The following is a 13817-nucleotide window of genomic DNA, read 5'->3' on the forward strand; positions in this document are numbered from 1 at the left end:
AAACGGGGGCCCACAGGCCAAATTTGGCAGGCTATCTTTGTGTGGTCCGCAACCTGAGAATGATTTTTACATTTTTAAAGAGTTGTGCAAAAAATCATAAGAAGAATATGCAACACGTCACTTAAGACGAAACTCAGATTTCATGTTGACAAAGTTTTGTTGGCACACAGCCATACCCATTCGTTGACAAGCGGTCTCTGGCTGCTTTTGCCTGCAACAGCGGAGTTGGGTAGTTGCTCCGGAGACCACCTGGCCTGCAAAACTGGAAAGTAGTTGCCTTTTTGCCATGGCCGAGGAAGCGTGCTGGAGGGTTGATGGCCTGGCAGACTCTAGCCTTTCCTGTCAGCCCTGGCTTGGGCCGGTCAGGGCTGACCAGTTGCCTCTTGCACCCTTTCCCAACCTTTTCCCAGGGTCTCTGGCATCAGAGGGGCTGCTCTTTCAAGCCCGTCCAGCCCCCAGTCCTGACCCACACCCAGCGCTGTGGCTGCCGCCTCCGGAGCCTCTGGATGGGCCTGTGAGGGTGCTGGTAGCCGTGGTTGACCAGCAGGCCAGGCCAGATGCCAGCGTGCCGCTGCCATTCACCTGCAGACGTCCCACAGTGGAACGGGAGGCCCAGGCCTTGGGCGCTGGTCTGCCCCCACGGGCCGGAGGAAGCCGCCGGGCTTGCAGCCTCTTACCAGAGCCCTCAGAGGGAGCTCCTTCGGGCCTTGCACCCAGGGTCCACTCTCTGGCCTGGCCTTCCTTTGACAGCATTCACACCGGAGCACTCCCGCCCCCCCCGCAGTCAGCAGGATGCTGAGCTGCCCTGCGGTCACTGTCGAGTTGACATGGTGTTTGGGTGTTTGCTCTCTTCCGTGGTTCTCCTTTCTGAGCCACTTCGTTGGCATTAACCTTCGTGACCCATCGGTGTGCAAGAGGAGAACCACATGGCTGCCTGTACCCTCCCAGGCCTGTTTCTTTGTCCCAGACTCCTGCCACAGTTTTTGGATCCCACAGCCCCATCCCCGAGGCACAGCAGCAGATGAAAACCCTGGCTTCCTGGGCTTCCCGGGCTTCCCGTGTCCTGGGTGCAGCTCTGGGCCTGCATCTGGAGCAGAGGTGGATGGAGGGAAATTGCCCCCAGGGTTTCATGTAATTAGGGAGAAGCCACCTGCGGGGCCAGGGTGAGCGGAGACCCCTGAGAGTGCCCAAGGGTCAGGGCTGGGACTCCCAGAGGAGGAGGCAGTGATTACAGGGACATGGGAGTGGGGGGGGGGGGACGACTTCCTGCCAGCTCCACGCCCCCAGCAGGGGGAACGGAGGGGCCTGGCACTTTGAGTGACAAATGTGTAACCCCGCTATACGGGTGTGCGCGGTGGGGGGGTGCCCAAACGTTGGTGGACGTTAGCTCTATGTGGTGGAATTTGGGTCCCTTAAAAACATACACTATCGATATGGGTCTTTTTTACAGCTGTCTTTAAAAACAAAAACAAACAAAAAAACAAAGCTTTTCAGGGGAGGAAGGAGTGATCTTGCCCTTCCTCGGGGCTTCTTCCGTAAATGCCCTGCAGCCCCCAGAGGGGGAACGTTTGGGCTGCTGTTGTCGTGGTAGGGGTGGTTTTGTTGGTTTGTTTTACAAATGGGAATGATAAACCAAACCAGCCAACAGGCCCAAATCAGGTCACTCCCGCCCAGTTTCCGTTCTCCCCCCGCCACGTCGGGACCGAGGGGAGCATAGAAAGTCACATGCAGACTCAGGCGCCTGAGCACGGCTGAGCACTTGCTGTGTGCGTAGGAGGGACCTGGGAGTGAGCTGGGCTTCCAGGGAGAGGGTGAGAGGTGGAGCAGTGAGCAGGGGTCCAGGGACCTGAGGACACTACAGGGCCTGGGTGCAGAGCAAGTGTGGGGCCTGCCCAGCCCCTGGTCATGTGCTACTGCTGTTTTGTTTTGAGCCCTCAGCTGGATCCCTCCTCGGAGGGAGCACTCCTTTCCCCTGTGTCTCTCCCTCCCTCCCTCCCTCGCTCCCTCCCTCCCTCCTGCTTTACTGGTGGCACCACCCTGCTTCCAGGTGACCCTGAACTTTGTGACCTCGCGAGGGCCAGAGAGGTCAAGTGACTTTGCCAAGGTCAGTGCAGCAAGGACCCAGAACGTCCACGCCCTGCCTGTCTCCCTCATCCCACTCGGAGGCAGGTGCCTGTTGAGAGTTCTAGAATATACCCTTCCTGCCCGCAGGTGTCTCCAGGCTGGCGGCCGTCTCCTGGCAGGGGTCCAGTGCTCAACTGGGGCAGAGGAGTCGCCTCCTGAGGCCTATGCTCCATTTCCAAGAACCGAATTCCCTGGGCACATGCTCAGACGGGCAGGCTTTGTAGTGGGATTTCTACTGGGGGGAGATCAGAGGGATGCGCCAGCTTCGCCCGGAGAAAATAAATGTGCACGCACCGCCCTTTTTAGGTCTGAACTCGAATTAGTCCTACAAGGCTGCGCGCCACATTGGATTAGCTCAGCGCAGCCCCGGCTGCTCCCGTGGTGGGTGGCACTGGGTGAAGCCCGACAAGGGGCTCCTGCCTCCATCGAGGTGGTGCTGGCGTCCCAGGCCACTCCACAAGGCTGGTGCGGAAGTTGACTGTGGATTAAACAGAGCGAGAAAGATTTAAAACCCTGTTTGAGCGGCCAGGAGCCTGGGTGCACTTAACTGATTTTCCGCCAGCTGTCTGGGCCGCCGCCTGCCGAGAGCTCAGCTTCCCTGGGAACTGTCAGCTCCCCACGAGAGGCATCCGGCAGGGAGGGGGCTTCTGCTGAGTGTGGAAGAGGGGAGAGGGCCCCTGGTCCCCCAGATGCACTGCATGCAGGTTGTGGGGCCTCTCCTTGAAGCCCCAGCCTGAGGCCCATTGGTCTTTGTTACTGTAAAATGTGAACCAAATTGTTTAGATCGTGTGCCTTCTATTTTGGTAAGCGATTAACCAGGAGCCCAAGTGGAGGTGGCGGGAGGCGGGCTGGGGTTGACGATGGAGGCGTGAGGAGGAATGGGGAGCCACGACCCACCCGGGTTGGAGGTCCGGCCATGCACCTGCCCTTCTGCGCCTCGCTGACCCTGTGATCTATGGCGCTGGGCAGCCAGGTGCATGGGGCTCGCAGCCAATTGCTGTGTGAAGTATGTGTTCCCCTCGCTCCTTCCCCGGAGCTTCCTGTCACCCTGTCCTTTCCTGTGCAGGTGGCGTGTCACAGCCACGCAGTAGCTCCAGAGGTCCCCCAGGCCTCTCGGCTTTGTTGTGGATTCCACTGCACGTGGTGTCCTCCTCTGTGGCCTTTGTCAGTGTTGTGGGAATGCGCTTGGGAAGCACCTGGCACTGAGCGCCCAGCGTCCGCTTTATTAATGTTACCGTGCTGGTCGCTGCCGTCGGTGCGGAATGGAGGGGGGAGGGCCCGGGCTGCAGATGGGCAGGAAACGTCCAGGCCGTCCTGGTGGGCAGGGTCACACCTGTGGGCCCGAGAGGACAGCGACACATGGAGGAGGCTTCCTTCACAGAGGAAGGGGAGGAGGGCGACGCTGGAGCCCGGGCCTTCTGGAGGCTGCATTGGGCCCGGTCCAAGGCCAGCGACCTCGCCCGCCCGGCCGGCTGTGGGATCTGCCAGGGGGCAGCCCAGAGTCGGGCCGAGGGGAGCCCTGGGAGCCATGCACCTAATTGTTTTGTTTATGAAGCGCTTCTGAGAGCTTCCAGTGGATTTCCTAATGAACTGGTTTGTTCTGTCTCTTGCTGCAGCGCTGATAATTACCTCAGAAACGGGGGGCCGTGGTGTCTGTGAGCCATCATGAGCAGATGTGGGCTCCTCGGCTTGGTTTCTGCCCCTGTCGGCGGGGGCGGGGGGTGGATTGTTTAACGCTTTGTGGGCCCAAGTGCCTGGTAGCCCGAGTGTTCTGGAAGAGGCACGTGTGTTGCCGGCCGTGCCGGACGTCTGCTGGGCGGAGGGTGGTGTGTGGCTTTGGACGTGCCGCTCTGCAGGCGACGGGGTCATCGCAGGCCTGGCCTCACCGTGTGGGGCCTGCTGTCTCCAAGGGTGCCCCAGCCTCACACGCACTGGCGCGCGTGCGGGCCACTCGTTGGTCGGTGGCCGTGGGCTGTGGGCCCGCCGCCCTGGTTGCCGACAGAGGCCCAGAGCCAGTGCCGCTGCATGGGCGCAAACGCGTGGGGGTCCCTGTGCTCAGATGCCATCTGGGTTGATGATTTCATTGAGGTCCGTTTAATAAAACCCTCTTGAGGCCGGCGCTGCATCTTCTCGGTCCCAGTTTGCTCTTTCACGTGAGCAAACTCCAATGTCAGTTCCATCTTTTTTTAAAAAAAAAAAAAGGTGGCCCCTGAGTAAAGCTCGGTGCTATTTAAATGGGGGAAGCTTGGCAAACAAGACCCCATGGGCTCTGAGGCAGCCCGCAGCAGACCACCCACTGTTGGAGCTCCCACCAGGGGGCGTCTGGCGTTCCAGTTGCTGTGGGTCCTTCAGTGACATGTCCACCTTCACTGTGACCAGCATCTGGTTCTGGAGCCTGCGTGCCACACGTGTCCCAGCACAGATCAGAGAGAGGGCGGCCGGCCAGCAGTGCTGGGAGGGAACGGGGCCCAGAGCGAGACTTCTCAGCCTGGGGCCCCTCGGGGGTCTGAGTGAGTGCCCGACAGATGCAGAATGGAGTAGTGTGCAGCGCTGTGAACCTTCACACGGTGTCCCCCAGGGCCTCCCCATGGCCTGACCTCCAGCCGCATAGAGTGGTCTTGTCCTCAGCAGGGCGCTCGGGGGACCCGGGTGTCTGCCGGCTTTGTGCCCTCACCATGGCAGACTGAGTAGTCGTCGCCTCTGCAAAACGGCCGTTCCTGCGCTAGTGTGGTCGGTGACTTTGACATCGGGCGTCGTCAGGGGTGTCCGTCCCTGCAGGTGAGCCCTGACCGCTCTGGTCCTGGGAAGACACAGAGGGGAGCCTGTAAACAAGCTGAAACATTCTGTGGGAGGGGAGGGGGCCGGTAAGGGAGTGCTGAGTGGTTTTTTTTTTTAAACCAGAATCAGCATTTTAAAGAATGTGGACTGGCACCCATGGGGGTGAAGAGAGCCGAACGAAAAGAACAGAAGCATGTGTCATTCTCTGGAAACCTGGAGGTGGTTGCTGTTAGCAGAGTCACCTGAGGGAAGTGAAGTTAGTAGTTCACTCAAACCGTGATGGTATTAATTTTAGAATATAGAGGATCCTTGAATGTAGAAGATTGGAAACAACCTAAATGCACACCCATCATGATGAGCCAGCCAGATGCTGGAATACTATACAGCCATGAAAAAGGGGTGAGGTGGCTCCTCAAGCTCTCGGGTGGAGCATTCCCCCGAAAATGTGTCCTGGGGAAAAGGCAAGGTGTAAACAGTGGCTGTGGGCTGTCCTCTGTCTAAAAAGAAAAGGCCGTCTTTGTTGTGTTGGTATGAAGAGAACATTCGGGAAGGAGACACAGGACTGGGTGAGAAGCAGGTGCTCTGGGTGGGACCCTGCACTGCTTCTGGTCTTCCCAGGGCTGTACCCTTGTGAAGTGTTGGCAGTCCCCGAAAGTCTCTTCTGAGCTCTGTCTGTGTGTGCCTCGGGTTCCCCCTGCATCAGTGAGCAGTTGCTAGCAAGACGGGAGCTCTCATTCTCTGGTGGGGTCCACCCCGCACATGGTAGGTCCCAAGTTCTGCAGATGGTAGGCATTTAGGGCCCACGTGTCAGTCGGGGGAGGTCAAGGTCTATGGAAGATTTTCGTGCGTTTGCTTCCCGTGGAGCCCCCTGAGGCTGATGGTGCATAGCCCCCGGAAGCAGCTTTCGGGGGAGCCTTGTCTGAAGTCCAGCCCACAGAGACCTACAGAGCGGGGCCCAGGCTCGGAGGCAGAGGAGGACACAGACCCCAGCTGGGCCAGGGCTCCCACAGCCGAGGAGCCACAGAGGCCTCAGGGTCACTGAGGACAGGTGTGTGTGGCGGGGTCAGCTGGTGGAGCTCAGCGCATGGGAGGGCTCTCCATTTGCTACACGATATTAAAGGAAAGTCTGGCTTTCAATTTTTTTTTAATCTTACTTTACAAAAATGCACTGTTTTGTATGTTTTCGGTCCTTTTGCGGGGTAGTTATGATGGGCTGGTAAAGGGTAATTCCTCAGAAGCTGAGAACAAAGCACTAGGCCTAGGAATCAGACGCAGAGAAACGCTTCTGTTGCTTTTCTCTCTCCTGCTAGATGAGTAGCACAGGAAGGGGCTGGAGAAATAGGAGGCAGGGGTCTTGTTTTATGATCGGAAATGCGCCAATGCTGACTGACCTGCCCACCCCAGGCTGGGAGCTTTGCCTGCGTGGTCTCATTTAAAACCCCCGACAGCATGAGGCTGGTCCCCTTCCCCTAGAAAGGTCTATTTAAAATGACTTCCTACATCCCATCCTGTCCCTGTCTCTGTAGGCAAGGCATGGCGCCAGCCTTCCAAGGAAGATGCCAGGCGCATTTCTGAGCCTGCAGGTTGATGCTTTCTTTACATTTAGCAAAAGTGCTTGCAGAGGAGACCCCGGATCCAGTGGGGCAAACTGCAGTGCCCTCGGTGGCTGGATGTGTCCTGGGCCGTGATGGGGAGCAGAGGGGCTTGTGGGGCACCCAGTCCCAGAGGAGCCATGAATCCCTGGCTGCCTGCCAGCTGCTGACTCGGGCCCCGCCCACCATCCCGAGCGGCTGGGGAGCGTCCTGTGAGCAGTGGCGAAGTGCTTTGCACAGTGGGGGCCGTGGGAATGCTAATAAATGAGATCCTTGAGGATGTTGTGGGTTTTAATATTGATTCCTATGAAAAGGTTGAAAAAAAAATTTTTTTTTTTTGCTTTAAAGCCCAGAGAGGGAGAGGTGGAGTTGAGGTGGTGGCCCTCAGTTATCATCCTGCAGTGCGGTCCCCTGTGGGAGTCAGGGTCTCGTGTTGGTGGCCTGGGAGTCCCCGCTGCCAAGTGCCCTGAGTGCCGGGAGCCCCGATGCTGGTCCGGCTCTGTGGGCCCTCTGAGCCTGCCCTCTGCCCCCCGTGGCATGGACAGCCCGAGCTGAGAGTGTCTCTGGGCCCCAAGGGCCCCCTGCTCTGAGCCTGACGACATGCCAATTTCTATTTTTTCATGCTTGGGAAAGAAGAACCCTATTTGTCTCTGCTTGGGGCCCCTGCTCTCATAACCAGAGGCAAACCTCCACCCTACCCTGTTTTCTCATTTTCCTTGGTCTTAGCGGCAAATCCTGGGAGATGTGCATGAATGTCGGGCTGTTTGATATGTCAGTCTTCCAACCTGGGGTGACAGCCTCCCTGCTCCCAGGTCGGTGCTCAGATTAGGCCCAGGGCCCTTTACTAAACTCCGTGGTCGTGACTCTAGTCATTTGTCATCTGGAAGTGACAAGAGTGCTTCTTGTTGAGCCTCTGGCTGGCGCTCAAGATCCCTGGCCTTTCGGGCGGTTCTGTGACAGGAGTGATCCACTGGGGGTCACAGAGGCCTGTGTGGCTGTGACAAGAGGCTCCGTGTTGGGAGCGCCCTGTCTGGGGAACGGCCCGGGCCCTGGCTGGGCTTCTGCCCTGGCAGGCTCCTGCCCGCTTCTTCACTCCTCTCCCCTCCACCTCCCCACCCCTCCCCTCCCCTCCCCTCTCCTCTCTCTCTGTCTCCACCAGCGTCCTCGGGGCCCCTGGTGAGACGTCCAAGGGAGTCAGTTCCTGGGATGGTGAGGAGGCATCCTGCCGCTGGCCCTCCCCCAGGTGCCTCTCTGGTCAAAAGCAGCAGTAACTGGAGGGGCAGGACGAGGAGCGTGCACGGGGGGTCCTTGCTCCCAGCGAGCAGGGGAGGGCTCTGTGTATCTTGTCCCCTGATGCCACCGAGAGCCGCTGCAGGGAGGGCCCGGCGTGCGGACACCACCTCGATTCAGCTTCGCCAGCTGAGAGCACAGAATAGTCCACACGTGGGAGATGGGACCCTCTTGGAGCTCAGAGCCTGAGACCATCTTGCTCCGGGTTTGTGTGGCTTCACAGTGGCTGAATCTGATCTCAGTACCTTAATTCTTACTCACCTACAACCTTAGGAAGTCACGGGCCCCTCGCACCTACGCGCACTCTGGGCCAGACTGCCTGGGCTGCAGGAGGCTTTGTGCCGGCTCTGCTGTTCAGCTTTCCTCTTCTGCTCTAGGCGCAGGTGCAGTGGTTCTGAGCAAACCCAGGCGCCCCAAGGCCCGACCCCTTCATTCCTTAGCTGTCATTTCAGAGACCTCCGTGCTTGTGTTCCTCCGTGCGTGAGTGCCTGGGTTCGTAAGATCAAAAACGCCAGGCGCTTCCAGGCAGAGCATGTGAGATCTGTGGCTGGGGGGTTAGGAGCCAGTGTCTCTGCTACGAGGGGACCCAAAGCCCCCCAGACAGCATGGGGCTGGTCCTCTCAAGCCCCCGGGCACCCTTTGAGGCTGGGTCTGGGCCCCGGCATGGGTGTAGGGCGGCTGGCCCAGGCCCCCTGAGGTCCTTTTGGTCTTCAGGGGAGTCTGTTTTCACAGTGAATGGCCAGATTGGGCTGTAGGTATGGGGGACAGGTAGCCTAGAGGAGGCCGAACCTGAGACCAGGCCTCTGTGCACCAGGCTCTAGGTGCTTCCTGGCACCTGGCGAGAGCTGGATTCTGGAAGCAGCTGGTGGGGAGTGTGCAGCCTGCTATGGTCAGTCAAGAACAGGATTGCGGGAAGTGTGCACAAGGACACCTGTCCCAGGCAGCTCGGGCTGCTGTAACAAAGGACCACGGACTGGGTGGCTTGTAAACAGTAGGAATGTATCCCCCACAGTTCCGGAGGCTGGATGTCTGAGAAGAGGGTGCCAGGGGGCCGGGTTCCGGTGAGAGCCCCCTGGCGGGTTGCAGCCGGCTGCCTCCCGGCTGTCTTGCATGGGGCGGGGAGAGGACTTGGTTTAACTGTACTTACCTCCTGACGTTCCGATCTCCAAAGGCAATCACATTAAGGGTTAGGGCTTCAACCTATTCGGCGGGGGGGGGGGGGGGGGGGGGGGGGGGGGCGCACAGCTCAGTCCACAGCACATGTCTGTAGGGGCTCACACAGTTCACCGAGGTCGGCCTCTGGCACATGCCCCACTGAGGTCCTTAGGCCTCAGGCTACCCTGTGAAAATCATTCTGCCCCTTTAATCAAGGTTCAGCAAACTTTCTGTGAATGTTTGCAGGTGCGTGGGCCACGTGGTCTCCGTGGGACCGCTCTACTCAGCTGTAGCAGCACCAACACAGTGGTGGGTGTGGCCGTGCCAATAAAACTTTATTTACAGACGGGTCATGGGCCACATTTGGCCCGCTTTCTGTCATTTGCCTATCCTCCACTTTTAAACGACATACCTGCCCAATAAAGAGATTTAGGAAAGTCAGTGCACACAAATGGCTTGGCCCCACAGTTGAAAGAGCCATGGTTGGTGTCTGATTAAGGAGCTTGGCTTTTTCTAAAGATTTTTGTTCATGACGGGGCCTTGTACTTGTGAGCACGCGTGTTGTATTTCTTGAGATCACAGATCCGTCCCAAGAACGTTTCTGTCATTTACGTGGTGCCCCGGAACAAGTAGCAGCGGCGCTGGGCGCCGTCGTGCGGATCTGCCCACGGCCATCGAACAGCCTGCTTACGGTTCCTCCTGTGTGCACGTGCGGTGTTGTCAGTACCGAAGGGGAGGCCGGCTCTGCCTGGGCTCCTCACTTCCTCGGGGGAGGTCCCTGGGAGGCGCGGCGCGGGGACCCGCTTGCCTCAAGTGACAGGCATGGACAGTGGCTGCGCCACATCCAGGGTTTGCCAGAGCCGCACCCTCCCGCTCCCCCCTGGGGCTGGCAGCCAGTTCTGGCGGCTAGGGGCTGTGTGCGCTGGCCGTGGTGCAGGGGGCCCCTCAGACCTCCTCCCCACATTTGTGCCCCATTCTCATCAGAAACTTACGACGCGGCCAGCTCCCTTTGAGAGCACACACTCCGTGGCGGGTGCTGATGGGGGCAGGGCATGGGCTGCTAACTTGGGGAGCTGGTAGGAGAGCACCGGAAACTTTCAGCTTGAGTGACTCCAGCAGATTCTTGAAAATGCCTGTCTCTGGTTTGGGAGTGGGATGGGGGCGGGTGGGAGAGGGAGAATGAAAACAGATAGAGCGATTTGCCCAGGCCGTCCTGAAGAGCCTGCCTTGAACTCCCCCCGGCCCTGCCCCCACTCTGAGCCTCCTTCCCGAGCAGCCCCTGCAGCTTGGAGCCTCTGTGCTTGCCCTGGCTGGCCCGGCCACCTGCAGTGAACCAGCAACCTGTGATGGCCCCAGTCACAAGGTAGCCGGTGCTGAGGGCTGTTGGGGGTCTGGCGTGCTTGGCCCCAGGAGGAGAAGCTGGGTCTTCTTTGTCGGCCTTAGCAACCTCGCCTCCCTAACTGGTGGGCCGACGGGAGCCCGTGGGTCCGTGGCGCCTGCCCCACCCGGAGCTCAGCTGCCCTGCCGAGGAGGCGATGGGGCCGTGTCCTAAATCCCAGCGGCTGTTGCTCCCCCTCTCCGGACCCAGTGCTTGCTCCCTGGGTGCCCGTGAGGCTCCGGAATCCTCCCCGACGGGCCATAAGCCCCACTGCAGCCAGAACCAGCGGAGAGGGAGTGTGGCTTCAGCCGGGCAGCGGGGCACGGGCCAGGCTCCAGGCCACCTGGCATTGCTCCTCGGAGCACATCTACGTGTCCCCCCCGGGGTGCACACAGGTGCCTTTTTTTAATTACTTAAGGAAAAGCAATTGGAAAGCTATTCCATACAAATCCCTTAAGCCGCTGTCGATGGGGGCTCTGGGGAGGCCGCGGCCCGGGCCAGGAATCTGAAACACGGGCACCATCTGTGCTCCCGCCACTCAGAAGCCAAATTACACCGCCAGCCTTTCTCTTCTGCACAATTTTTCATTAAATGAATTGCTTTTGCTGGGACTCGCTTGTCCATAAATATTCCCTCTTGCTCGTCGTGGTCAGGTTATTGCCGTCCCCTGGTCCAAGCTCCTGGATCCAGTCCTGGGGGGTGGGAGGGAGTGGGGGTGGGAGCTGGGGCTGCAGAAAATTCCTCAGGACACTTCCTGAAGCCCCTCCCGCAGCCCTGCCACACCCACCTAGATGGGGGTCCTCAGTGATGGAGGGCAAGCATGGAAGGGCTTGTCTCAGGGCAGGGGGCACGGTTGCTGGATCCAGTTACATCCTTTCTTTCTTGCCATTTCCATTGAGACAGTGACAGTGACACAGTTGTGAAGGAGGGCGAGACGTGTGTTTAAAATGGAAACATGTTTTAAGCTATGGTTTTGGAAACGGGCCTCTCCTAAGCCTGTTTATTTGACAGGGAGGCAGAAAGAGGGGCCAAGAACGTTCTGAGCAGGCAGGCATTCAGAGTTGGAGCTGTAGGGGCTGCAGTGCAGGTGTCCCCGGGCGCATCCCTGAAGGGTGGCTGCCCTGAGGCTTCTGGTCAGTGCTCGCAGGACAGGCCTTCCTGGGTATATGTGTCCCCATAAGGAGGCAAGGACTGTGTCCGGTTTAGGCAGGAGGGGCACCCGTGGGTCAAGACCACTTCCTTGGGTCCCCTAGGCCACCTGCTTCCAGGGCTTGCGTTACTCTCCAGAGTCTAGACCAGTCTGCAAACCAGGCCCTGGGCCGAATCCGGCCCTTCATTTGTCTTTGTAAATAAAGTTTTATTGGTATACATATTCATTTATGTATTACCTATGATATTTCTGAGCCACGGCAGCAGAGTTGGGAGGTTGTGACTGGGCCACTGCCTGGCCCTTTATGGACAGTTTGCCAGCCCTGCCCTAGACCAGTGGCTCCTTAGTTTCTCTCCCTTTTTGCAGTAGGTTGATTTTCCAGTCCCATCTTGGTCTCATCCCACAGGTAAGTCGGAGACCAGGGCTGCCTGAGTTCTTCCTGCTGATGGAGGAAGGTCATTGGCTCACTGGCTGGAGCCCAGCTTCTGGAATCTTTAGCTGGCTTTTCTGACCCACGACTTCCCAAGGTGTTAAGTGTCCCTGGGACACCTGCATGCCTCCTGCATGGTGCCCGGCACTGGGGGCCACCACAATGCGATGACATGGAGGAGAGGCCCCAGGAACGTGTGGCTTGTGGGAGTTGTTCAGGGCACAAAGAGGGATGGGTCTAGACGGCAGAAGAGGGGACCAGAGGGACCCCATTTCAGCCTGTCCTCGCCATGCTTGTTTGCCCCACGCTCGAAGCTCCCCGACACAGAGGACCCTCTGCTCCGAGGCAGTATTGCTGCAGGCCCCCCTGGTACACTGTGCCCGCCCCCTGCCTCAGCGGGCCACTCTCAGTCTGAGTTCTGGCCGCCCTGGGGCAGCCGCTGAGTCTCTCGAGTCCTGGCTTCCTCTCCCCAAACCCGCGAGGCAGAGACCAGGAGCAGGCACGTATGCGCCCTTGGGTGCCCTGCACCTTCTTAAAATCGCTGTTTCCTTTTTTGCTCTCAGCCTTTTGGGACTGACCGCTCTCTCCTCTTCCTAACCTTCGAAATGACTGCTGTTAGGAAGCATTCCACATGCATTTTGCAGGGGGCGCGTGTCCGACAGCTGGCAGGTTTTGGTTAGAGCCGACACGTGGGCAGCTGGAGGTTGGACCCTCGTGACCTGGGGCTACTGAGCTGCGTCTGTCTGCCTGCTGACCCCCGGGTCCCCCACAAAGGGTCTGCTGTCATTTCCCTGGGCCTCGTGCTGGGCGGGGGCTGTGACCCCACAGGAGTGGGCCAGAGGCTGCCACTTGAGGGCACGGCTTCCACTTGGGACGGAAAGGCGCCCTTTCCTGTCTGGAGGTAGAGGTTCTAGAAGGGAGAGAGGCCGGGGTGGGACTCACACTGCCCCTGTTTGGCTCGCAAGCCACGGGCTCAGCAGATGTCCCCTGCCCCCCACAGTGCACGTGCCGGAAGGACATGGTCAAGATCTCCATGGACGTGTTCGTGCGCATCCTGCAGCCAGAGCGGTATGAGCTGTGGAAGCAAGGCAAGGACCTGACGGTGCTCGACCACACCCGGCCCACGGCCCTGAGCAGCCCAGAGCTGAGCACCTGGAGCGCCTCCCGGGCCTCACTCAAGGCCAAGCTCCTACGCAGGTGAGTCACCCAGGAGCCTGAGCCACTGCGCCCTGCCAGGTTCTGCTGGTGACAGTAAGTGACTGCTGCCCCAGCCACTCCCACTCTCCACCTGGCTGGTGGCTGCAAGCTGTCCCCCACCTCCCTTCCACCGCCTCCTCCCCCTCCCCCTCCTCCTCCTCCTCCCCCTCCTCCTCCCCCTCCCTCGCCTCCCCTCCCTTCCTCCTTTCCCTTTCCTTCCTTGCTCTCTTCCTCTCTTCCCCGTCCTGTCTCTTCTGCAAATGTGTTTCTCAGGCCTCGACTTCCCCGAACATGGCCAGTGGGCCTGGGGGCAGGTGGTGTCTGTGTTGTCAGGGACTCAGGTTCCCTCCTACTCCTCGTTCACCAGCTCCTGGGAGGCCAGTCGTTTGGCCCTTGGGCCACATGGTTTCCTCTCTGAGAGGACACAGGCTGTCCCCATCATTCTTGTGACAGTCCTGGACACGGGAGCCCTGTTTCTGTGTGGCAGGGCTGCTCGGGTCCCTTCTTGGCTCCGAGCGATGGTAGGTCTCGTGCTGGAGCCTGTGTGGCTGCCGCGCCCCTGCCCTTTTGCGTCTGTGGATGCTCATTTGGCACTTCCAAAATCCTGCTGTTGGATTCGCGATTATGGCCGTGATGCAGCATCCTGCCCCCCCCACGGACGTCCTTTACACCCCCATCCTGGCTCGGAGGGCCCCTCTCTACAGTCTGGACCCCTCCAGGCCA

General features: G+C 59.3%; 1 protein-coding gene across 12 annotated transcripts in view; it reads left to right on the forward strand.

Annotated features, from left to right (window-relative positions):
• The window catches only part of KDM4B (lysine demethylase 4B), a 133967-nt gene that overhangs the window by 89439 nt on the left and 30711 nt on the right, over window positions 1–13817 (forward strand). For all 12 annotated transcript variants that reach the window (XM_027584592.2, XM_027584577.2, XM_027584585.2 and 9 more), the window contains one exon: window positions 12898–13094. In XM_027584592.2, coding sequence (XP_027440393.1) covers window positions 12898–13094 — 197 coding nt within the window. The remainder of the gene's footprint in view (window positions 1–12897; window positions 13095–13817) is intronic.

The sequence above is a fragment of the Zalophus californianus genome, chromosome 1 (genome assembly GCF_009762305.2).
Source record: "Zalophus californianus isolate mZalCal1 chromosome 1, mZalCal1.pri.v2, whole genome shotgun sequence".
In the NCBI taxonomy this organism is placed as follows: Eukaryota; Metazoa; Chordata; class Mammalia; order Carnivora; family Otariidae; genus Zalophus; species Zalophus californianus.